Genomic DNA, 24802 nt, shown 5'->3' with positions numbered 1-24802 from the left:
AAAGATATAATAATCCTCTGCAATTAATTAGAATAATCATTATAATTACAGGTGGTAAGCATGATATCTTTGCTCATGTCCTTGGGTTGTGGCGGCTGATAAACTAAATCGATGTGTAATACACCGCCGAGTATTCTGTATTTTCGCAAATTTATCTCCGTCTTTTCGCATCGCGTGAACAGTAATTTTCTAATCTCCTTTCGCACTTCATCTGTAACAATATATTTCTTGCGGTAATAATTATTTCTCTTGGCTACATTATAATAATGACTTTGATATTTTTTACAGAATATATAATATTACATAAAATTAGAACAAATCGAAATAAGTCAATATTTATGAGTCACTTTACTTTTCTATCTTTAACATATTGCGCATAAAATATATAAAATTTGTATTATTAAAAAGAATTCGTAATGTCAAAATATGTGAGTATTAATCAAGTTAATTTCGTGGCTCGTATACCATCTCTTTGTAAAATGATCTCGTCCGGCGTAGGTAGATACGGTAGCTTTTCCGTTTCCTGTTCCGGTTCCGGACGCTTCACTCCCAGGGCACCTAGTTTCTTTTGTTTTCCTTTCCTTTCGGGTTTCATAGGCGCCTGGACCGGTGGGTTCTCTATCTTTTCAAGTATAGCTTTCTTTTCCTCCAATCGCAATTGACGGCCTTCGACTTGATCTTCGCGTATTTTAAATTTTGCGTCATACTCGTTTTGGCAATAAGCAAAGAAATCTGAAATATATGCGTAAGAAAAAAATTTGAGTGACAAAGATAAAAGTTATAATATTTATATAATAAAAAAATAAATAATATATAGTATTTATATAATAATTATACAATAATTATATAGATAATATAAATATAATCTGTATAAATAATAATAAATGTATAAGTAGATAAACAATAAATAATAAATAGACAACTAGATAATATATAATATTTGTATAATAAATAATAAATAAATAATATATATGGTGGGCAATATTTGTAGTTTGTACATACCTATGGTATACATGTTTTCATATTCCTCTGGCAATCTTGGTGCGACGTACGAGATTGCGCAATCGGAGTAATAATCGTGATTCAACCATAACGCTCGAATCGCCATGCAATAGCAATCGATATCAAAGGGCATTTTAACTGTCAATTCCAATTCTTCGAAATGTACGTCGATTGGTTTTCTGTCGTAGAACACAGGCGATTGTTTATTAGATTACTAAGCTAATATACATCTCACATGAGGCGGAAACGAATAAATAAATATGTATATATATTCGTGATCGTCGACACGTACCGATCCTTATCGGTGACCTGCTTAAGTCCAATGGGCAATTTTATCAGAGCCCAAACGCAGTAAATAATCTGATCGGAGACTTTGGTGTATCTCGCTGTTTTTATACCCTCGCGAACCATATCCCTCTCTATCTCACGCAGAAGAGAGTAACAGGCAGCATCTGTCCATTCTCGAAGCTTGTCTCGGAATTGTTGTCTAATCTGTGTTAAATGCAAAATGAACTCTGTGAATAATCACCTTGTGTAAAATAAAAATCATTTGCAATCAAGTTTGACCGATCACTCACTGTCTCGCATTCGGCTACGTAATCGGGCGGTTTTGTTACAGAGAATCGTATTATCTCGTCAAGTTTTGTTAGTAGCTGTAAAGAAAATTTGAGTCTCATATGACTGACAGAAGATATGTTTCAATCGCAAATTAATAATAGCCAGCAGAAATTTCTACTTGCATGCTTTGACAAATTAATATTTAATTTAATTGCGTTATTGACTGGCTCAACTGTATGAAGATTTACGTACGTAAATGATAATATTGTATCTCACGATGAAGTTGCTCATGTTAACTTTCTCATCTTCCATAGACCACAAAAATATATAGGTATTCATTTCGGATAATCTCCCGGGATCCGGTAATCCGTCGCATGTCAGATATCTCAACCACTGAAAACAATTATCTCATTATAATTACATTCTATCACGTGACGTTATATATACTATATACAAAAGTCTGTTTATATATCAACATATAATCTAAGTTTTATTTTATATTACTTAATTCACATGCACACAACAATTCAAAAATAATTTATAAAAGAAAAATGTAAAAGAAGATAAGATATTTACATTTTCTTCTTCTTCGGTGGCCGCTATGTATTTTGCAAATGCGTTTTTGTAATCGCGAAGCACATTTTGAGTCTCCTCCAATTGAATCTTACGCATCTCTGCCTCCTGTTTTTCGAGCAACGCTTGCTTTTCCAGATTGTACTTCTCCATACGAATCTCCTCGTGCATATCTTTAATCATCTGCTCTCTTTTCAATATAATTTTTTTATTGAATTAATACATTATTATATTAAAATAATAAGAAATAATTTGTAATATAATATATTATAATAAACATAAATATAATAAAAAAATGAACATATTTTTTAACTAACAACAAATTGTTTATATTATCAATTAAACAATCTTATTGTTAAATAGTCTAGGCATTTATTGAGAAATTGTTCGATTCAAATAATGTCGCGAATTGATACGGAGTAATAATTAGGCGCTTTTTTTATTTTTACAATTAGATAAATTTTTTAGACTAATTTTAGTTATGTGATTTAAATTGGAAAAAGAAAGTATCGATTATACTGACGTATTTTATAATGTTCGTTGAATAATTTAATCGCCTTTCCTTATTTTTATATATTATTAAATACCTTATTTTCTCGGCTTCAGCAGCCGCAGTTGCCGCCTGTTCTTTTTCCAACGCTTTGTGTGCTTTCTTCGTCATTATTTCAATTTCTCGAAGCTTTGGCTAAATCGATCGTATGATGTAATATATCTTTCACTTCAATAAAATCGTTACGTGAAAAGTATACAATAATCGATACCTGCAAAAACATGACAGCTTATTTGCGATATTTTACATTATTTTTATGGTATTATTCGATCTTTGAAAAAAATTAAATATAAAATATGCTTTATACTAATTAAAATACTAGTATTATAATATAAATATTATAATATATATTATAGTATTATAATATAAGTATTATAATATAATATCATAATTTAATTAAAAAGACAATAAAATTATCATTATAGAATTCTAATATCTTTTTTTATAATACAATGATAAAATACATATAATACAGTTAGATCAAAAGTTTATATGATGCAACTCGAAGTAGATATTAATTAATATAGCATTAATTAAGAATAAAAAAGAGATTTATATTATGATAAATAATTGAATTATATAAAGTTTAGGTATAGAAAAGAAATTACCTGTATTAAACTCCATTCACGTAGCTGAAACAAAAATTTATTCAGAAGCAATATATGTATATCGAATAATATATTTTATATCTATAAAATTTTTTGAAATATAATATGTAGCTTTGAGATTACAATTTTTATTTTTATATGATATATACATATAAACACACAAACATTCGCACAAGAATTCTTTATATTAAAAAATATATCTTTTAATATGGTAAGGCAAGGATATGTAATTTTACATATTATATTACATCGTAGTCATAAAGACCATTATATAATTTATTAATTAAATATTCTTTTCTAATTGCATAAATTTAAAATCAATCAATAAAATTACGCTTTTTCTCGATATATGAAAAAAAAATTGAGAAAGTCTGTCGATCAAAGAATATCTTTGTTATAATAAATTTGTTATACTTTCTCTGTTATATTATCTCTCTGTTATACTAAAAGAGATATGGAAATAATAAATTATTCGTATGTATTAAAAACATGACGTAATTGATTTCGATTAAATCTTTTTAATAAATAAATATATAACATACTAGTGACGAGAAAGGCGATACTTTTCTGGGCTTTGACAATTGCCATTGTGTAAGGCTTTCATCTTCCTCATATTTGTCATACGAAATTTCAAAATCTGAGATAGAACATGAAAAATCTTTGTTTTTGGAAAGCAATATCGCGTCTTTATTTTTCAGCCTAGTTTCTTACCTTTAATTCTATTTTTGCTCTCGACAGTTACTTTTTTCGTGATTTCAACGTCACTTCCAATAGGAAACCTGAAATAAATAAAAAAATTTTAATAAGGAAGAATAAAAATTTCTTATGCTATTATGAAAGATATTTTTTTAATATGAGAGATAGCTTAAATATCTTTTCAAACATGATGAAATTTATAAAGATAAATAATTATATTACAATATTTTTTTCAATTACTTTATATCTTCGGGAAAATCTTCGTTAAAATCGAAACGACTCGAGCTGAAAGCAGCGATGGAACGTGCCTTGTACAAGATTTCTTCCTCGGATTCCATGTTACTAGTGTTACATCCGCATTATATAAGCATATTCTGCTTTTTATTACGTTCAATTATCGAGTATCGTGAAAGATATCTTCACGGAAAAATTGCATCATTAAAACTGGAACGTAGAATAAATACTAAATACTATGTAGCGCATATAATGCTAAATAAATCGCATTAAAAAAAGCGAAAAAAATTGTTGCGTATTATAAATGATGCAAGTCATTCTATAAATTTCAATTGAATGTTTTGTCGATGAGATTCATGAGTTTTATGTGTATAAGCAAGGTTAAGTAGAAACACGTCAGATCAGAAATCACATTACATATACATAAACTCACACATGTGCATGCATGTGCACACACATATACATATTGATATAATCATATAATGAAATAAAAAATAAAAGACTAAAATCGTTTAGGTATCAAAAATTATCATTGAATGATAAAAAATGTATATTGACGTACAGTGTTACTTATTATGTATATACATTTTTAATAAATAATTTTAGTAAAAATTTCTTATTTTATGTATGCAACAATATACATGTGAAAGAAATTAGATTTCTAAATATATAAATGACACAAATTATCATCCAGAGCAATTAGCCTATTAAAATAAATTTATATTTTATTCGTTTTTATTTTTTCACATTTACCTCCGAATTTATTTTACTCCAAAGTAAGAAATACATAAAATATCAATTTTTATATGTTTGTATCTCATTAAAACGTGTAAAGATAAAAATAGATACTGATATGTACGATTTCGCATTCTCAAATTTAATTTTTGTAACATAAACGACATAATACGATATGATATATCGCTGACTCTGAAGAAATATTTGTAGAAAATTATAATATGGCAAATATAATGTGGCAAAATAACGATATTTAAAATAAAATTAAATGTTATTAAATTAATTTCCAGTTCACAGATTAATAATGTCACTTATAAATTGATGAGCGATGCAGATGCATATATGTATATCACAAATATAAGCTATATTTTTCTCGGTTTCTACCAGACACTCGAGATTTAGTCCGGATATGATTATATGATTGCGCGCATTTATTAAATGCGCATTTATTGAATGCGCGCACTATTTTATTTTTGGCGTATTTAATATATACATATATTTATATTATTACAATTGTGAGAGAGAAGAACAAAGGAACAATTGATTCGATGTTGTCGATACCAACATTTTATTTTGGAAGAAGTATATTCATTACAGGCGCATCAAGATCGTTGGGAAAAGTGTTGATAGAAAAGTTACTGAGCTCATGCCTTGATACGCAAGAAATATTCTTATTAATGTGTCTGAAGAAATATCTGTGCATTAAAAAAAGACTCTAGCAGATACTGACAAAATTCGGCAAGTAATATAAGAGAAATATATTATATACAAGGGATCCACGGACGTAATATGTTACAAGCAATTCCAGAACAAATTGACTTATTCGTATCATATTTTAAATTTATTTTTTCTGTCTAGAGAGACTTTATAATAATGGAGATGCAGTGGTTAGACGACCAAACTGGCATAACATAGCTTTTATTCAGTTAAACAAGCTTATCATTACAACGATTTACAGCGACAACGTTTTGACCTTTGGTTCAGGTCCTTATCGAGTCTATTTAAATGATGAGCAGTAATTATTTCATGGTTGTCTATTACACATTACAAGACTCCTCGTCTGCTCTCTGACGTGTGCTTGTGATGTGTAATAGACAACCATGAAATAATTACTGCTCATCATTTAAATAGACTCGATAAGGACTTGAATCAAAGATCGAAACGTTGTCGCTGTAAATCGTTGTAATGATAAGCTTGTTTAACTGAATAAAAGCTAAATTATGCCAGTTTGGTCGCCTAACCACTGCATCTCCTGAATTACTTCATCACTGGCGATATCATCCAAAAAATTTTAATTTATTTTATAATAATGACTTTATAAAATTAGAATGCTCCTCTTTTCATGGGCAAATTTATAATTTTACATGGAATTCTATATAGACAAATTTAGGGATTGGACGGTGGTCGTGCACGCTGCGTCGCTGAAACTCGCCTGAGGCGGAGAGTAAGCGAAGTTTCGAGTCCACCAGATCCAATAGAATTAAGAAAAATTAAGCCATATGGTGGGCTGTTGTACGCTGTGTCGCCGAAGCTCGTCTGCGACGAATAGTATGGCGAAACGCAGACTCTCAAACCCACCCAGACGAATTAGGTATAGGGCTTTTATAGAGATAGTTTATAAGGATATCATGTAATAGGAAAAAAATAAAGGTATAAACAGTCCCTTAGGCGTGAAGCTGGGGATATAATAGGCATTTTACTTTACTTTACTTGATTGGTTTCTGACAAAATTTCGTTTATAAGCTGTACAGCAATAGAAAGTAAAGTAAAAATTAATAAAATAACTAACTATATAGAAAAATTTATATTTTTAGATTCCACAAAAACAATTTTTTCGTAAAACATGGAGTTATTAATTTACCATTTTGTACTTGTTATGTGAGCCATTTTGTATATAATATTCTAAAAATGTTATATATATATATGTAGGGTGTCTTCAATTTAAATGACAAAAGTTCGGAAGTGTTGCAAAAATTCAATCTCTCATTATTAATTGCTCTTTTGAGTTGATTGGCACCGAATAAACTTTCTGCTTCAAGGTTCATTACATATGTAAACACTTGATGTTATCCTTTACATTGTTTTATTTGTTATTTACATTCTTGCTTTCTCCTAAGAGTTCTTAAGTCAGTTACTCAGATATTTTGAAGTAAATAACATCTGCCACAACTGCTAGATGTAATGCTTGCATTGCTGCAAGAGGGCAGCATTTTGAACAATATCTGCATTAAATAGAACAAAAACACGTGTTGATCAAAAAAGTATGTATAATATTTTACGTAGCGGCAAGCATAAGATTCGATAATACACTGATAAAAGCTATACTTATAAACGTTCGATCGCCAAGAGGTATCTGCATTTTAAGCAAAAGTTTGAAAAATTTAGTAATAAGTAAAAGTGTATCAAGATAATGTGTTTTTTGTTTGAAAATTTTGTGCGGAAATTTTTTTAAATTGCAATTAAAAATGACCTCTCGCACTAACTTAATTTTATTTTTATTTACAGATATTTAGATATAATGCCGAATCAATACACATTTATCAAGAGATTTGCAGCGCATGATAACTGATAACTCCAATCACGACAGTGATTTGCAGACTTTCTATAAGTACGTTATTAAATTGTAAATATAATTGTATGCATATATAAAAGAGTATTTTAATATAATTTATAATAATAATAATTATGATCATGATTGGTTTTATAAATTTTATCTACAGCTAGAAAAAGAATTTAAATAAGTTATATTTCTTTACAGAAAAAATGTACAATTCTTTTAATATTAAACAAAGATAAGTTATAAGCAATTTACATTATTTCGAGTAGTGTTAAAAGAAAGTTCATTCTAAGATATAAAAAAATATTTCTATTTCAATATTTCTCTCAAACTTATTTATCGTAAAATATTTTTTACAATATATTGTAAAATATACTGTAAAAAATGTGTGTAATAAGATTTTTTTTTTGTAAATTATTTAATAATTATTTTTAATTTTGTTAGTAAGAAGAACGACACGCAAAATTTTCATCCACCCATTAATAATTGCTCGATCAATCACAGCACGAATCCATTACGCTACACATTGATGAAAATAAGTGAGAAAATCATCGAGGAGAATCCTCTTGAAGATATAATTTGGCCTTCTGGAGTAATTACAATAAACAGTTATTTTTTTATAGAATATTAGTGTTATTGTTGCATATAATACCGGCCATATTTATTGATGGATTATTACGAATCGCAAGCAAAATTCCCAGGTAAGATTATATTGGTCGAGCAGAATGTATTTATTAATTTTAGCTCAAAAAAGATTAAGAAAACAAAAACACAGTACCTTACTTCATGTCTTGTAATATAAAATAAAGATACGTTTTTAAGGAAATTTCTCTAAAGATTGTTTATGCATTAAAAAGTAATTTCTCCAAGTCTTAATAAAAAAATTATATTGTATTATAGAAAATAATAATACCATTCCGCAGAAAGATATATACTTATTATCGAGATATTAGTAAAATATTGTTCCAACTTCCAGATTACTAAGACAGCAAAAGAAAATATTTATAACTTCCCTACATCTCGCGCACTTTTCATTGAACGAATGGAACTTTCGAAATTAAAATCTATTAAGTTTGTCAGACGAGGTGTCGTCCGACAGTCAACGAGACTTTGGATTTGCGGTAGACGACAAAACAACTGTATTGTAAGTAAGTAAGGTAAGAAAATTGAGCGTTACACAATCTCAAAAGTTATTTTCAGAAAACGAGGATTATTATTTAAATATCTCATTTTTGTTTTTATTAAAAAATATTAGTTTTTAAAAATACCGTAACAGTGAACTTAAAGACCGAGAGCATTTTTTAATTATAAAATAAGTTCAATTCTGTGTTTGTGTGACTAATACTGCGAGAAATAATTTACCTGAACGAATATTATATTTGCCTTTCGTAAAAATAGTATAAATGCAAGTAAACTATTTCTTTTAAACAAAATTACGAATCGACAAGATACAGCGAGATTCCATTATAAAAGATAAGATTTTAAAAATTGTGTTTCAGTTTAGTTTATGTATAAAACATTATCCTCCGTACTTCCTCTCATTTATTTCAGTCGTCTATGAATTATTAGCTATAAACATTTACATTGTTCGAAACAATTGACGAATAACTTTCTCAAGATATTTACATATTTATTTATCTTCAGAAAATAAATGTACACATATTATACTTAAATATAACACTTGATTCATTAAATTTTATTAAATTTACAGAACTGCGCAAACGAGTAACCGTTTGATTGTTTCAAACTAAAGTTTTTCAAATGTAGATTCAATTAGTTGATTTATTTTGTAAGAGCTCTAATTAATAATTTGATACAAATATATTACTGTTAATCTCAAATAGTAATTCAATCTTCTTTATCGTTACAGAATGTTTTGGATGGACGGAATTGGGAAAATATCGATTGGCATTTTCTTCATATGGATAACATGGAATATATACATAATACGTGAAAATCTCATAAAAAGCTGAATAAAATTTATATTAGTTTTGATTAGCATTTATGTTGAAAGAAATGACGGTTTAAGAAATAAATTAAAGACCTTTTTAATTCACAATTTCTTAGAATTGAACTTTGTATATTTTGAAAAATTTAAATATATAAATATGTAAATAAAAGAAAAATAAAGCAAGGTAAAAAAAACGTTATTATATTGTTTTTCTTTTATTTTATATATTTATTTTATGTATAAAACCTTACGTTAATTACCGCAACATCAGTAGCTAAAAAAATTGTTTAAAACAATCTCTTGTTTAAATTACATGAATATTTTATTACAAAAGTATTTTATCTATTTACTATTTTTGTTATTATTTTTATTTTTCAGTTATACATGCACAAATATTTTATTCAACTTAATTTGTGAATTGATATATGTATATTTATTATTGTTTATACTAAAGTTGGTTAAATACAATTGATTATATCTAAATCTTTATAGAATTACATATTGCACATGTTGCACATGTTGAATAAACTGCAAAAAGTAACTTGTATCGCTATCTATTAGTTATTGACCTACTAACTATGGTTTAGATATATATAGTACTGCATTGCATACGATTGCTCTTTTAACCTTCGCCTGCAGAATTTCCGTTTTATTAATACGTAGTCATATACGGCTTAGCAAACGGTTATACTTTAAATAGCGTGCATCGTTGATATCAAAGATATTTCATTATTTCTTCCCAATCAAACTCCTACTAGTTAATAACGGTTTCGACAGAAAGAGCCGATAATTTTCCGAGTTTTTTTATATTTTCGGTCATTGTTCTTATTGTTTTAATAACAATGGATAAGATTACAATAAACCCAGCCGAGTCGATTCCAACGTTTTATGCTGGACAAAGTATATTTTTGACAGGCGCGACAGGATTTCTGGGTAAAGTATATATGGAAAAGATATTGCGATTTTGTCCAGATGTTCGCGAAGTATTTATATTAATGCGTTCGAAAAAGGGAATAGGTATTAACGAAAGACTCGAAAAAATATTAAACTTACCGGTAAGTTAATTATATAATACATAAATATTTTCTTTTTCACAATACTGTATTTTTTAAAGAACTGTAACATATAAATAGGAAAATTTTCTTAAAAAATTGTATTATACATATATATGGTAAATTTTTTAATTTTTTAATTTTTATACAAAACTAATTTTAAAATTTGATAATAATGTATGAAATAGAACATTTGAAAATATCAATCGGAATATTTAAAAGTAAGATATTGTAAAATAATCAGAATATTATACAACTTTCTTTACAAATAATTAAAGATACTTTAAGAATCGTGGCAATTATTACAATAAATATGTTATATATTTTTTTTAGTTATACGATAAACTGCGAGAAGAACAACCTTCCAATTTCAAAAAATTAATTCCGATTTTGGGTGATGTTAGCGAAGAAAACTTAGGTTTGTCAGCTACCGACAGGCAAATGCTAGCTGAAAGAGTAACTATAGTAATCCATGCATCAGCGAATGTGAGATTTACCGACAGTTTAAAGTACGCTATTTTTACTAATACTAGATCAACGAGAGATATCTGTATTCTAGCCCAAAGTATGAAGAATCTAATAGTAAGTATAAATCGATGTTGCATTTATAGTTTTAAATAAATCACTACTCATTGCGTGTGCCATTTTATATAGTGCGTTTTTTATGAGACATTTATATATTTAACTATACAGAGTGTCTCATTTATTTTGTTCATTCCAAATAAAATTTTTGTTTTATTAAGATTTTATTAAGGTTTTAAATCAAAATTGTTTAGTTCGAAGAGAGAAATGATAGGAATATTAGTTTGATGGGTATAATTATCAAGGCCATGAAAGTCAATTTAGTTTTTTTTATTAATTTTAATTTTAATTTATGAATATGATTTTTGCTCGTAATTTTATATTATTTAAAAAAGTGATTTTAGGTTTAATTGTATTTATTTATTAAAGGCATTAGTGTATGTCAGTACAGCATACGCGCATGTAAATCAATCCATCACAGAAGAAAAAATTTACCCACCCTTAGTCGATTGGCGGAAAATGATCAAAGCGGCGGAGTCATTGGATGAACATATTTTAAATATCTTTACAGCTAAGTAAGTATGGCAAAATAAAATCAATCATATTACATACATACATCTGTAAATTTCAAGTATGCGCAAAATTAAAGACAAATATAAAATAATTCTTTTTCATTTACATAATTGAATATTTCATTTAATATAATTTATTTTCATTTAGTATTGTTACAATTATTCTCAGTTTATTAATTTTCCATATAATTTTAAAATATTACGCACAGATGTTTGGATAAATTGCCTAATACATATATATTCTCGAAGAATTTAGCTGAGACTATAATAACAGAATATTCTTCAACGTTGCCTTGTGCAATTGTGAGACCTTCTATAGGTATGTTGCTCTCTTTTTTTTCTTGAATTGTTAGAAATAAGTTTTTATTTATCTCTTTTGAAATGAGACTTACAAAGGAATCTCGAACCTGAAAATTGTTACTCTCGAACTATTCTCGACATCTACTAAAATAAACAAGTAAATAATCCAGCAATTAATTATCTAATAAATATGATTCATATTTTAGTGGCAAGTTCTTATGATGATCCAATTCCAGGGTGGATAGATAACTTTAATGGTCCATTGGGAATACTTGTAGGTGGCGGAAAAGGAATACTACGAGTATGTCAGACTAATAAGCATGTTTGTATAGACGTAGTGCCAGTAGATATTGTCATCAAATGTATAATAGCCACAACTTGGCACCTTGGATTATCCATGTACGATTATTAACACAAATATTAATATGTATTTAAATATGCATGACTAACGGCGTTAAGTTACAAATACGAAAAAAAGCTTGTTTTTCTTTATTTAAAACTAAATCAATATTTTTGTGTAATCATACACAACGTACTCAATTCTTTATTAATCTTACATACTATTAAAAAATTTAGAGTTATGAGGCTAATTTCTGAATAAGAATTTAAATACAATTTATCATATATTTATACAATTATACATATAACTAAATTGACTATTTTTACATAATTAACCTTCAGTTTTATTTATATTTTCGATATTTGGTTTAGCAAAACTTGATAATTTTGAATGTTTAATACTTTATAATATCTTCCAGTTCGTATAAAATTCTAAATTTTTCAAAGTTACTGTTGAAACATAATGCAATTTTTATGAAAGTTTATAAATAACAATTTAATTAATTTGTGATTTTATTTATTTACTTACTAGCTTCACGCCAGGTTCTGCACCTTTGATCATAAATTGTACTACTTCTAATTATAAATCTCTGTCAACCGAAGTAGTTACCAAAATGGGTTTTCAACTCATAGAGGAGATACCCTTTGAGGGAACTATTTGGACCCCTAATACAATACTTACCGATAGCACCACTGTACATTATATATTGACAATATTGTTGCATATTTTGCCAGCTATGTTAATAGATTTAATTTTAATGCTTACGGGACATCAACCTATGTAAGTACAAACTAACTAATCATGCCATTGTCTTAGAATATACGAATTATATTCTATTATATTCCAGATTTATATTCCATTAGATACAACTATTTAATTAAATCGGGAAATATTCTCTTAACACGCTGTCACATCCCTATAAAATTATACATCTCTTTTTCAAAATGTTTTCTTAGACTTTCTATATTTTCGAATTTAATAGAGTATAACTAATATTATATCATTAATATCAGTTTGTGTAAATGTATAATATGTGTGATGTAGGCTATTAAGACTGCAAAGAAAAGTGTACGTGGCTAACTGCTTTTTAAAGCATTTCACGTGTCATCAATGGCAATTTAAAAATACAAATGGTCTGAAATTACATAATTTAATTCCACTCAAGGACAAGGAAGTATTCTCATTAGAAATTAATACTGTTGACTCTAAAAAATATTACAGGTAAATGTTTCTTTATTAATTTGACTTACTTTTTAAGTAATGTTTGCATTGAATATGATGTTAAGTTATTGATGTTTATATTATGTAATGAAGAGATGGTATAATTGGAGTTAAATTATATCTCCTGAACGAAGACATGAATCGATTAGATGAAGCCAGAACCCATCGTAAAAGGTAATTATAAAATATATTATAAAGAAGATATTATTATATCGTTTTTATGAGATGTGTAAGGTTTGAAATTATTAGCGACAATAATGACATAGATTTAACGATTGATTATTATCCTATCGTATTAGGTAAAAAAATTTGATTTCTATAAAAATAAAAATTTAACTTTAAAGGAATTTTTAAATTGTTTTTTAATCACGCGAATATTGATTGTACAATACATTGCTATTATATCATGAATATTACATGATAAATAATAAACTTTATAAAAAATTAAAAAATAAGATTTAAACAATTTTTTTGGATAAATATATAAATTATAGAAATAATCAATAATTTATTATTCATTTCATATTTTTAATGTGTTTATTTTGAAATATTTTAGATTGGATCTGTTTGTTGCAACATTGAAAACTATCATCATTATTACAGTGTTGTGGATAATGTATAAGTGGATCTGTACTTAATATTTTCAGATCAACATTATCATATACAATTATATATACATTCAATAATATATTATAATTATATTATAATTATAATGTTAACAATACATAATAATTAATGTAATATGAAGAATAATAGAAGTAGAAATTATAATAGAGAAATAAATAAATAGAACAAATGAATAGAATTGTATACGCATTTGACATAAGACAATAGATTTGTAATTATCTATAAATAAATCCCCCTCCTTGTTCATTATAATACTGTTACATTCGTTTACGAAAGGAGTCACTTACTTCACACGATATATGCAGATGAATATACGAATATGGAGGAACTTGCTCCTTTGAACTTTATAGACATATCATTATCATCATGATAGTTTCTATGTCATTTCCTGTGCACAAAATTCGGTGTGCTCATTCACGTTGTCATCTCTTATCGAAGACGAAGTACTGTGACTCTCGTTTCTCTCTCTCTCTCAAGTATTCCATTATTGTAGTTCAAAATAATTTGATTTATTTTTCCTAATTTTTAAATTAAATTCTCCAAACAAAATCTTTTTGTGCCATTTTGTTATATTTTATTTGCTCTTTTCTAACCAAATTATCTTTTGATACTTTATTTATTTTACCAGAAACAGTTGCGTTTAAATATGACCAACGACGCAGCAGATACGTTTATACCAGCATTTTATGCCCATCGATCTATATTAATTTCTGGATCGACTGGCTTTCTTGGCAAAGTGCTATGTGAAAAGTTACTGCGATCTTGTCCTGATGTTGCCGAAATATTTCTTTTGATACGACCAAAGAAGGGATTGAGTGTCCAGCAGAGGCTACAAAAGACATTGGAAAACAAGGTATGTCATGCGATAAGAAAATATACATATGTATGTGTGTTTGACAACATATGTCAAAGTCTTAAATCTGTAAGATCGCCTTTATAGTTACAAAATTCTTTTATCATTGTTATAGTTTTTTTTTTACTTCAAAATTCTCTCTTTTTTTTAAGCTATGAATTTTCTAGAGATGTGAAATGAATGAAATCATAACGACAATATATAAAACATAGTAATTATCGACAATCTTTTTTAGCTTTTTGACGTTTTGCGAAACGAGCGACCATCTGCTTTTAACAAACTTATTCCAATAATTGGAGATGTTAGTTTAGAGGGTTTAGGATTACTACCAAGCGATAGACAAATTCTGATTGAAAAAGTATCCGTAATATTTCACGTTGCTGCGAGCGTGAGGTTCGATGAAAGCCTGCGTGATGCAATTTTCAACAACACGAGAAGCACGCGAGACATTTGTATTTTAGGACAAAAAATGAAAAAATTAGTGGTATGTATATATATTTTTACCTATTAATTGAACATCAAATTTATGGCAGCATTTCTGTGTAAATAATTAATATATGACATTAGATTGAGTTTTTACATATAATTTATATAATTTCCAGTTATTAGTAATTATAAAATTAGTAAAGATTAATACAAAGAGTAAAGATAAGATTAATTACAATAGAAATGTAGTTAAGAGTTATATAGTTTAAAAGTTACATTTTTTTATCTTCGCCATTAGACAATATTTAAACGTCATTTAAAAAGTCATTCATCAAGAAAAGTTTATTAAACATTTTTAAACTTTGTTTTTCGTTTAATAGAGCTATGATTAACTTGTTTATATTTTTCTAATAAATATTTAGTGTCTAAAAGCTGTTGAACGTTGCTCAGGGTCATAACAAAATATTCAATTTTATCAAAATTAATAAATCTATTAAAGTCACGAGACACAATTCGTATAGTGAGAAAGAAAAATTTATTTTAATCTAATATTTATATCACACATGCACGCCTTTAGCATAAATGTCATCGGAAATAGATTCTATAATATTTCTCGAAATATTTAATATTCATATGTTTTAAGGTTTTGCTGCATGTCAGCTCGACATACACCCAAGCCGACAAATCGGTGGTCGATGAGACTTTGTATCCCTCGGAATTGGATTGGAGACAAGCGATTAAAGTCGCCGAATCCGTCGACGAACATACTCTTAGGACATTTACGGCGAAGTAAATTATATATAGACACAGCATAGTTACAGATGTAAAAAAAAAGTTTTTTTTTTCTAATAAAAACATGATTCGGAATAATTTTCAATTAGATGCTTTAGATTAGATAATAAAAATTTATTTTCTATTTATATTATTAATAGCTATTATTTAAAATAATGACTATTATTTAAAATAGTAACTGTAAAGTGAATTTTTCAAGATTGCAAACTATATGTTCCTACGTATAATAAATACAATTTATTTAAGTTTAATTTCAATTTATTTTTGACAATTTACTTAATTAAAAATAATAATTATATAGTTATATAGTCAATTGAAATGCAATTTACATTTAAAATATGTTTAGTTCAAATTTATCGTTTATAAAATTAAAAAATATGAAAAATCAACTGACAATAATCAAAATACAAAAATGTTAAAACAAAAATAAAATTTTGAAAAAAATAAGATTGCTTTTTTCACAATAAAGTCGTATTTCAGGAAAAAAATATTTTGTCTTTTTTTCTCTTTACATCTCTACGCATAGCATATCGTCGCTTTTCATTAAAATACACTCACTTTTATTTACAGATATCTGGGAACGATGCCAAACACGTATACTTTCACTAAACGATTGGCGGAAGACATAATTAGAGATTACTCCAAAACATTGCCTTGTCTGATCATCCGCCCATCCATAGTCGTGTCGACAGTGACTGATCCAATGCCAGGATGGATAGATAATTTTAATGGTCCGATTGGAATGCTGGTTGGCGGTGGAAAGGGAGTTTTACGTGTGCTTTATGTCGATCCTATGATTACTTCCGACTTTATTCCCGTAGACGTGGCAATTAAGGCAATGATCATTGTGGCTTGGAAACGTGGACTCAAACCGTATGCTTACCGTATTTATTATTTGTCATATTCTCTAACAATAAAGTCATATATGTTGCACTCTTTGCGTTTTGTCTCTGCGTGAAAGCGATTATATTTAATATCAATTGAATCTGTCGTCTCTGGAGGATCATCCCCTAGCGCGTTGTCATGAATGTTATTTATCAACCGAGTCGGTGAGGGTTGTAATACCGTTCAAAGTTTTTTCGATTGTGAGATTACGAGATTACAAATATCAATGACTCTGTAGTTTAGGAGTTCTCTCCATTTTTCTTTGAGGATTATACAAGCAAATCTTTTGTCCTTCTATAAAAGAAATCTAATTTTTCGATCATAATAATTTTTCATTCTATTGGATTTAATGTTGCCTGGTATTTTTATAAAATAATTTATAATTAAAGATTAAGATAGATAAGATTATAATAATTAAGATTAACCTAACTTCTCTTGTAATTTGCTAGCATAATTACTAACTGTTCCTTCTGTTTCATCATTAGATACAAATTGCAGAAGATCTAAAATCTTAAATCTCGCAAAACATAATTCAGCAGGAGTTGACTAATTTTCTATTTTTTCTGTAGTTACCGTCTCTGTGTCTTAAATATTTTATTTCCGAATTCAATAAACTACATTTTTCAGATTCACCTTCAAATATGCGTCTTGTAAAATTTTTCTTAAATTCTCTATTACTTCTGAAAAGACTTTTCCAAAAATAATCACATCGTCCAGGTAAATTTAATAAATTTCTATAATAAATATTTTTGCAAAACTTTTTCTATTAATTTCTCGAAAGTTACTGGTATATTATTACACAATCCAAAAGACAACCGTGAATTATCATAAATCATTTCTAATTGAAAAAGCCGTTTTTCCTTATCTTGAAGAGAAATTTAATCTGCCAATAACCACTCTAAATCTAAAGTCGAAAACCATAAATTTCCATCACTGTAGAAGAAACCTATGAACTATAAGATTCTTTTGGTTACTTCCTGACTTTTCATTTCTTCAATAATCATGCTTGCTTCATTTCTCATGTGAATATTGGGAACTTGTTTAATGGGTTGAGGGTCAGTCAAATTATCCTATTTTGTACGACATCACAATCAACAAAAATATCTTTTTGCTTGTCATATAAATTTTCAATATTTTTTTCAAGAGATGATAGTTTTTGTTGCTAATATTGTAGGTGAGTGTTTATTAGGGGTTCCTTTCAATATTAAGAAGAAAGAAAATTTTTGAATCTGTTTTTGGAAAAACTTAGCGCAGGATTTAAGTCAACTTTACTTTTTATTCCCGTTCTATTTTCCATTCTTCTCGGAGACAGATACAATAATCACAGAAATATATTCGTAATCTTGCAATCGAAAAACATCCGCAAGTTATCATAACTGTCATACGACTCTGTTAATAAATAACCATCCAACGCGTTAGCAGATGATCTTTTGGAGACAGATGCATTCCGATATTCACTGCCAGTACTGAAAATTTATAATTTGCGTCATGTATGTTAGTACTGGCAATGAATACCGAAACGCAATGACAATTAATATCAAATACGAACAGTATTTATAGTCCGATCTTATATTTAAAATTGTCTTAAGATCCCATTCAACCAATGAAATAATGCTATGCGACCACTTTATTGGTTGAACCTGCAGTTGCGGGTTGCAAAAAAAGCTTTTTAGGAATTTTTTCTGTCGAAACTATTGCATCACTTATTCTAAAACTCCTACACGGTATCAAACAACATTAAAACTATATTTCGTTATATCAATGTCTATATAATGGAGAGTTTTCTGAATATTTGAAAAAAGCACTAGATAAACTAATATAGCAACTAAATTTCTCTGATTTGTTTACATCAGATAACCCTACTCGGAGCTGGAGTGGTTACCGCAAATAAACTTTTTTTAGAAGTGCCTTTCGGAGATTGCTCGTTACTTGGACACTATGGGACATTCTTCTACGAAAAAATTTTAAAATATTGTTTTAACGTTGTTTGATACCATGTAAAAGTTTTAGAATAAGTGAGACAATAGTTTTGACAGAAAAAATTCCCCGAAAAAAGCTTTTTTTCCGACACGCAACTGCGGGTGGACCTCTTAAGACAATCGAAATATAAGATCGGACTATGAATTCTATGACAGCTTCCACGCAGGAATAAAACGCATAGAATACAATAATATCAATCTTTATTGTTATTTCTTAAAACTCTAAGTAGATGTACATCACGTCCACATCAATATTTATAACATATTTTCTGTGATTCAGCATCATCGAGAATGATACGATCCATATTTATAATTGCTCGTCATATGATAAGAAGTGCATTAACATTAAAAATCTCGTTGAAATGGGTTTTCAAATAACGAAAGAAATACCTCTTGATTATCTTATCTGGTCACCGTCCACTATGATAATTAGGAGTCGGTTTTTTTACTATATTATGATGCTAATGCTGCATATTTTACCGGCCCTATTCATAGATGGAATTTTGAAGTTGTTTGGTGCTCGTCCAATGTAAGTTTTATTTTATAGATAGTAAAGATTTTGCAAAGTTTATATATATAATTATTTCTATGCATAAATGTATAATGTATATAAAACTAGATCTTTTATGAAATTGGTATATTATTCAAGCTCTTCATAAATTAATAATACATAAGAAAAAACAAGGCCACGAGAGCTTATTGACATTATTAACTATACAATACAAAATAAAAATAAAGAATAAACTGAAAGAACAACAGATTGGTAAAAATAAACATAATTATATTAAAATTAAATTTATAAGAGTAGTAAAAAGAAAACTTTCGAACGAAAAGCGGAATAACGTTAATAACTTAGAAGTTAATGAGTTAATCTAATACTAGAAGGGTGTATATTTTGTTCAATCAAGTAACATGAAAAATTATAATTGGATAACAAAAAATAATGATAGAATGTATAAAAGAGAGTGTGCGGACGTTTTGACTCCTTTTTTGAGTCGTCTTCAGCGCAATATTAGCAATAAAATAAAAAATATAAATGCAATCAGAAAAGAAGTGACATATGTAACTCGCAAATTAAGGATATTATTTTGGTCGGTCGGGTCTTAACTTAATTAATCGGTGTGCGTTGAGTTAATTTTAGAAAATTTTATGAAATATTCTATAATTATCGCATTTCCTTGATTACGGAGAGCTTTCAGTGAGGATCTTTCAACTATCTTCTAGTAAAATTTTTAGCAGCTATTTATGTTGTTTAATTCTATTAATGTTATGTGTTAAGAAATTTTAAACAATATAAAATTCTAAAAAAAAGTTAATATATGTTATGAGGATTAAAGTATCTGTTAAATGTCTGTTCCGTGACTTTTTATATATCTTATATTTATCTCATAATAAAAAGTAAAATCTTAAGAGTTTATTATGTATATATAAATGCCAAAAAAATATTTAACTAAAAGGGCTCTATTTTTCTAGCTTGCTAAAATTACAAAAAAAAGTCTATTGCGCCAATAGTGCTCTGTCCTATTTTTTGACAAATCAATGGAAATTTCACAATGAAAAATTAATAAATTTATTTGAAAATCTCAGCCCCGAAAATAATAAACATTTTGGATTTGAATACAGAGAGTTGAATATAGAAGAATATTTTAGGCAAGTACCATAAATGTGCAATCACATACATGATATTAATAAAATCTGTTTTATCTACTATCTTTTTTTATCATCGTTGTATTTTATTTGTTACAGAAATGGATTAATTGGAGCTAAAATTTACTTACTTAAAGAAGACATGAATCAGCTAGAAGCAGCCAAACTTCATCGAAAAAGGTGAGATGCACTTTATAAAATAAAGAACAGAATTCGAACGTGAAACTGCATATTTTTTTGCGCCTTCGAGCCAGCTTCTTCTTTAGAAAAAAATATTGCGATATTAATAATCTTTAAGTCTTGAATAGGTTTTTTTACAAACGATTGAGAAAAAAAAACTTGTATCAACAATGATGTTGCAAAACACTTACACACTGAGTGCATACGCACTTTGAAAATGCACAGTATGTACGAGAAGATTATATCATTTTCGAGATCGGAATATATATAATTTTTAACATATAGCCTATTTTATAATTCTAATAAAAATAAATCGGATTCGCGGAGAATAACACAGTGAGATAAAAAATTCGAGATAGCGTTAACGTAGAAATCTGACGTCGCCAAGTTACGTATACAACTGTTTGGTCGATCGATTGCGAAGTCCTTAGGTTGAAAATTAGGTCGTAAATGTAGAGACGCGCGCATTGGTAACCGATGAAAATTTTCGCGGATTGTTACGCCGGTCGAACTACTTTTAGACGCCTGTTAATTTTAGTTTCATCGAAAAGAACCAGATGTGCGTGTTCGTTGGGCTTTTTTTGTCTTTCTTTCGTAAATATAATCGCAACCGGATGATACAAACTGGGAAGTCACTGAAACTAACTTCCCATGGGAAGTTACTGAAACTAATTATTTGTTATTTTTAAATGCACATAGGCAGCAGGAAAAATATCTTTTAACAAAGAATATTTGACAATTTTATTTAACATATAAAAACAATCAGAGTAATTTTTATCATTTAATAAATATTTATAAAAGTTACCAAATATCGCCAATCTTAATTATATAAAACTTGATTTCTGTTTCAATTTGAAGCGCACTTTAAGTACATATCATTAAGATTATCATTTTAACATTTTTATAAATATTTGTAAAATGATGAAAATGACAGCAAATTAATTTTAACAACTTTCCATGAAATTCCCTATACAATATGTTACATCGAAATTTCTAAATCATGAGAAACGAAGAGATTAGTGTAAAAGGCACAAAGATATGTTATATATATTTTCAATTTGTTAAAGAAAAATTACATTGTCATCAATGATATAAACTTGTGTAAAAAATAAAGGGAGGTCTGGGAAATGTATTGCCTAGAAACTCTTTTATTTTTAGAATTTTTTTCAAATTTTGAATGTACTACGCATATCAGAATAGTGAATATTTATACTTGAATAACAAATTTATAGAATATTTTTAAGCAATTAACTATCTATAACAATAATTCCTTTCTCTCATTCAGAGAAACTGTTTTTAGATACAAATGGTTAGTTATATGTGAACAATAAGTATTGTTATTGTCTAACGATTATACTTTATCTTATACTCTTCTTTCCCTGACTCTCTTTTATTTCCTAACTTTCGTCATTAAATTCTTATATACAATCGCTATAAAGTTCTTATATACAGTCATAAAGTTAAATTTATTTTTCAACTATATTAAATGAAAAGTAAAATTTATCTGGCTATTTTTTTTTATCGATTGTTACATATATCAAATAATTTTACAACGATATATAACGTAAATTCTACAGTTGCTGCAGCCTAGCGTGATATTCATAATAGCATACATATTATTAGATTATTAGACGTTTGCATTGCTAATTATAATAATTCATACGCATTTGGCGTTCGTATTGCCAAGAATCGGAAAACATTTATCGATGATTACACATTTGCATTCTAATTACATCGTATTTGCGTAATTCACAAGCATTTACATAGAGGAATTTACCACTTGCGAATTTTACATTTCAACTATTTATAATCCAAGAAAATATTAAAATTTCATATTAGACTGTAAAAAGCGCAGAATTTCACAAATCATTCGCCAAAGCGATGTGCTTAACGAATTATGTACGCAAGACTTCTTATCATTGCCTTAGCACCGTTTATCTACCATGTATTAAATTGCTGACATATTATTGGTCATTACTAGCTCGTTCGTTAGTTTTCCTTGTAAAATGTAGCAATAATCTGCGTCAGCTAATCATAATTACTGTAATTATAATCTCCGTCTCATGAAGCGCTTATCTTGACCTTTTCTCCCCTTCGGATTTCCAAGTTCGACGAATTCAAGTCAATATTTCTCCTGGAAATGCCTATCGATTCGATACGATTTCTTCTGAATCAAATACATAGTTACATAACTATGTCATTTTTTCGATTCTTGGCCTTGCTTTGCAAACTTTACTGACTGATTATAAATCAATATATGTTGCGAGGAGAATAAAACAATGTTTAATATTCTCAATGTGTTTCAGGATGGATTGGCTCCACAGAATAACCATGACGTTGTTCTTCATACTCGTTTTATGGATACTTTATCGTAAGAATACGCTGTTTTACATTTTGAATTTTTTTATCTCTCATCATTAATAATCGACGATAATTTCATAAAAAACTTAACGCTAAGATTATTCTCGCAATTGAGTATCCTGGTAATGAAAGCATTCATATCTGTGTAGGTTTAATCATTTTCTTGCTATAATTTTTATATGCAGATTTACAAAAAAGGTTCGACGTTACAATCAAAAACAATCATGTCCGTATAATATTTGTACACATAAATAGCTCATTAATTAGAATTTTATAAATAGAAATACAAAAAGTATAATAATGATAAATATATATCAATAACATCTAATAATAAAAATACCTTCATATTATATATTTTATAAATTTGATTATTATTTATTAAGAAATTAAGAAATATATTTTATTTAATATTTCAAAAATATTATAAGCAAAACATATAATCCTAATAATATTTTAATGAATATACTTTAATTACATAATATTATTTTTAATTGCCTTTATTTCAAAAGATTAATAAATTAAACCTTTATTGTACTTTAATTTGATTAATTTGTTCTATCTTTTTTTTTTCTTCCTCTATCTCAACGATTCATGTCATTGTCCTCTGTCAAAATATTATAATATATATATATATATATATATATATATTGCACATTATTTAAACAGTTTAAAGCCACTGTAGAAAACATTGTTTTGATCTATCAATCTTGACTTGCTCTTACATATTTATACGAACGATATTTTCATGAAAAAACGTCAGCGGATTAAGAATCGAGAAAACCCGTTTCATAATTCAGAGAAAAACATTACCTAGTCTACTCAGATCAGTATTAAACTGGTAACAACAGAAACGCATGCAACGTGCGTTTATATCCATTTCTTGGTAAGAAGGTGTGATACGCGCGCACGTGATATTATCTCAACTTGATTTGCAAAATAGGTATTCTTTTTTTTATCTTGCCGAGTATTCTATTCATTTTCTAATAAGATTATATTGATATCAATTATTTAAAATTTTATCAAATTACGATTTATTAAATTATTATTCTTAAATCATTATCTTATGGCATGAATGCCATCGATTACAAGAACATCGAATTTTCTCTTTTTATTATTTAAAAATGTAAATTATAATTGTGACTAATTAATCCAATATTTTTTTTATTATTTATACAAACTTAAGAGTTTTTCATATCGTTGAATAAAAATCTAATGTCAAAACTGAAATAAAAATAGTGAAATTATTATTGGTAGATATTGAAATTAAAATATTTTTTACATATATGTATTATATATATATATATATATAAGAGAATTTATATAAATATTAAATATTATATGAACTATAAAATTTTGCAAAGCTTTTTCTTTCTTCCCAGGTTACTGAATACAAATTCAATGTTAGTCATAAGATAAATAATTACAATCTTTAAATGCGATGTAACCCATTTACTTCTTTGTTATCCTCTTTATTCATGGCAAGGAAATGTCATCACATACGTCAAAGAAAGAGAGAGAGAGAGAGAAAGAACGAAAAGACTGAAGAACGCCCGCGAAAATAGTTAACAGATTGCAGGAAAG

General features: G+C 27.7%; 2 protein-coding genes and 1 long non-coding RNA gene across 10 annotated transcripts in view; 2 read left to right on the top strand and 1 right to left on the bottom strand.

The window, feature by feature from the left end:
• Window positions 1–21461, bottom strand: part of LOC140667526 (dynein axonemal intermediate chain 7) — a 25017-nt gene extending 3556 nt beyond the window's left edge. The window contains 14 exon segments of the mRNA XM_072895564.1: window positions 50–211; window positions 466–732; window positions 1003–1181; window positions 1295–1494; window positions 1581–1655; window positions 1813–1953; window positions 2137–2323; window positions 2721–2812; window positions 3292–3315; window positions 3834–3995; window positions 3998–4070; window positions 4228–4431; window positions 20812–20940; window positions 21052–21461. Coding sequence (XP_072751665.1) covers window positions 50–211; window positions 466–732; window positions 1003–1181; window positions 1295–1494; window positions 1581–1655; window positions 1813–1953; window positions 2137–2323; window positions 2721–2812; window positions 3292–3315; window positions 3834–3995; window positions 3998–4070; window positions 4228–4325 — 1660 coding nt within the window. The 5' untranslated portion in view covers window positions 4326–4431; window positions 20812–20940; window positions 21052–21461.
• Window positions 7081–9755, top strand: LOC140667527 (uncharacterized). Of its 8 annotated transcripts, none has more exons than XR_012047041.1 (6): window positions 7081–7353; window positions 7462–7564; window positions 7958–8214; window positions 8490–8657; window positions 9225–9302; window positions 9384–9755. It is a non-coding gene; the product is annotated as an uncharacterized lncRNA (long non-coding RNA). The 8 variants fall into 8 exon arrangements; XR_012047039.1 differs by having other exon boundaries at window positions 8490–8661; XR_012047036.1 differs by having other exon boundaries at window positions 8490–8670.
• Window positions 10142–24802, top strand: LOC140667658 (uncharacterized). Its single transcript, XM_072895794.1, has 18 exons — window positions 10142–10519; window positions 10850–11098; window positions 11468–11613; window positions 11820–11929; window positions 12117–12309; window positions 12782–13030; window positions 13295–13471; window positions 13565–13645; window positions 14028–14101; window positions 14701–14951; window positions 15187–15435; window positions 16021–16166; window positions 16740–17042; window positions 19314–19562; window positions 20507–20683; window positions 20780–20860; window positions 23167–23231; window positions 24705–24802. The coding sequence occupies exons 1-18, from the start codon at window positions 10307–10309 to the stop codon at window positions 24785–24787; spliced, it is 3096 nt and encodes a 1031-aa protein (XP_072751895.1). The 5' UTR covers window positions 10142–10306; the 3' UTR covers window positions 24788–24802.

The sequence above is a fragment of the Anoplolepis gracilipes genome, chromosome 7, assembly GCF_047496725.1.
Source record: "Anoplolepis gracilipes chromosome 7, ASM4749672v1, whole genome shotgun sequence".
NCBI lineage: Eukaryota > Metazoa > Arthropoda > Insecta > Hymenoptera > Formicidae > Anoplolepis > Anoplolepis gracilipes.
Note: the sequence above shows the minus strand (reverse complement) of the source record. Positions and strands in the feature narration are given on the sequence as shown.

Bases quoted from the DNA above. Each gene is read 5' to 3' on its own strand.
- LOC140667658 (XM_072895794.1), top strand. From the start codon at position 10,307: ATGGATAAGATTACAATAAACCCAGCCGAGTCGATTCCAACGTTTTAT. The intron at 14,102-14,700 runs GTACTTAATATT...AACCAAATTATC, and splicing joins GATAATGTATAAGTGGATCT to TTTTGATACTTTATTTATTT. The intron at 20,861-23,166 runs GTGAGATGCACT...AATGTGTTTCAG, and splicing joins GCCAAACTTCATCGAAAAAG to GATGGATTGGCTCCACAGAA.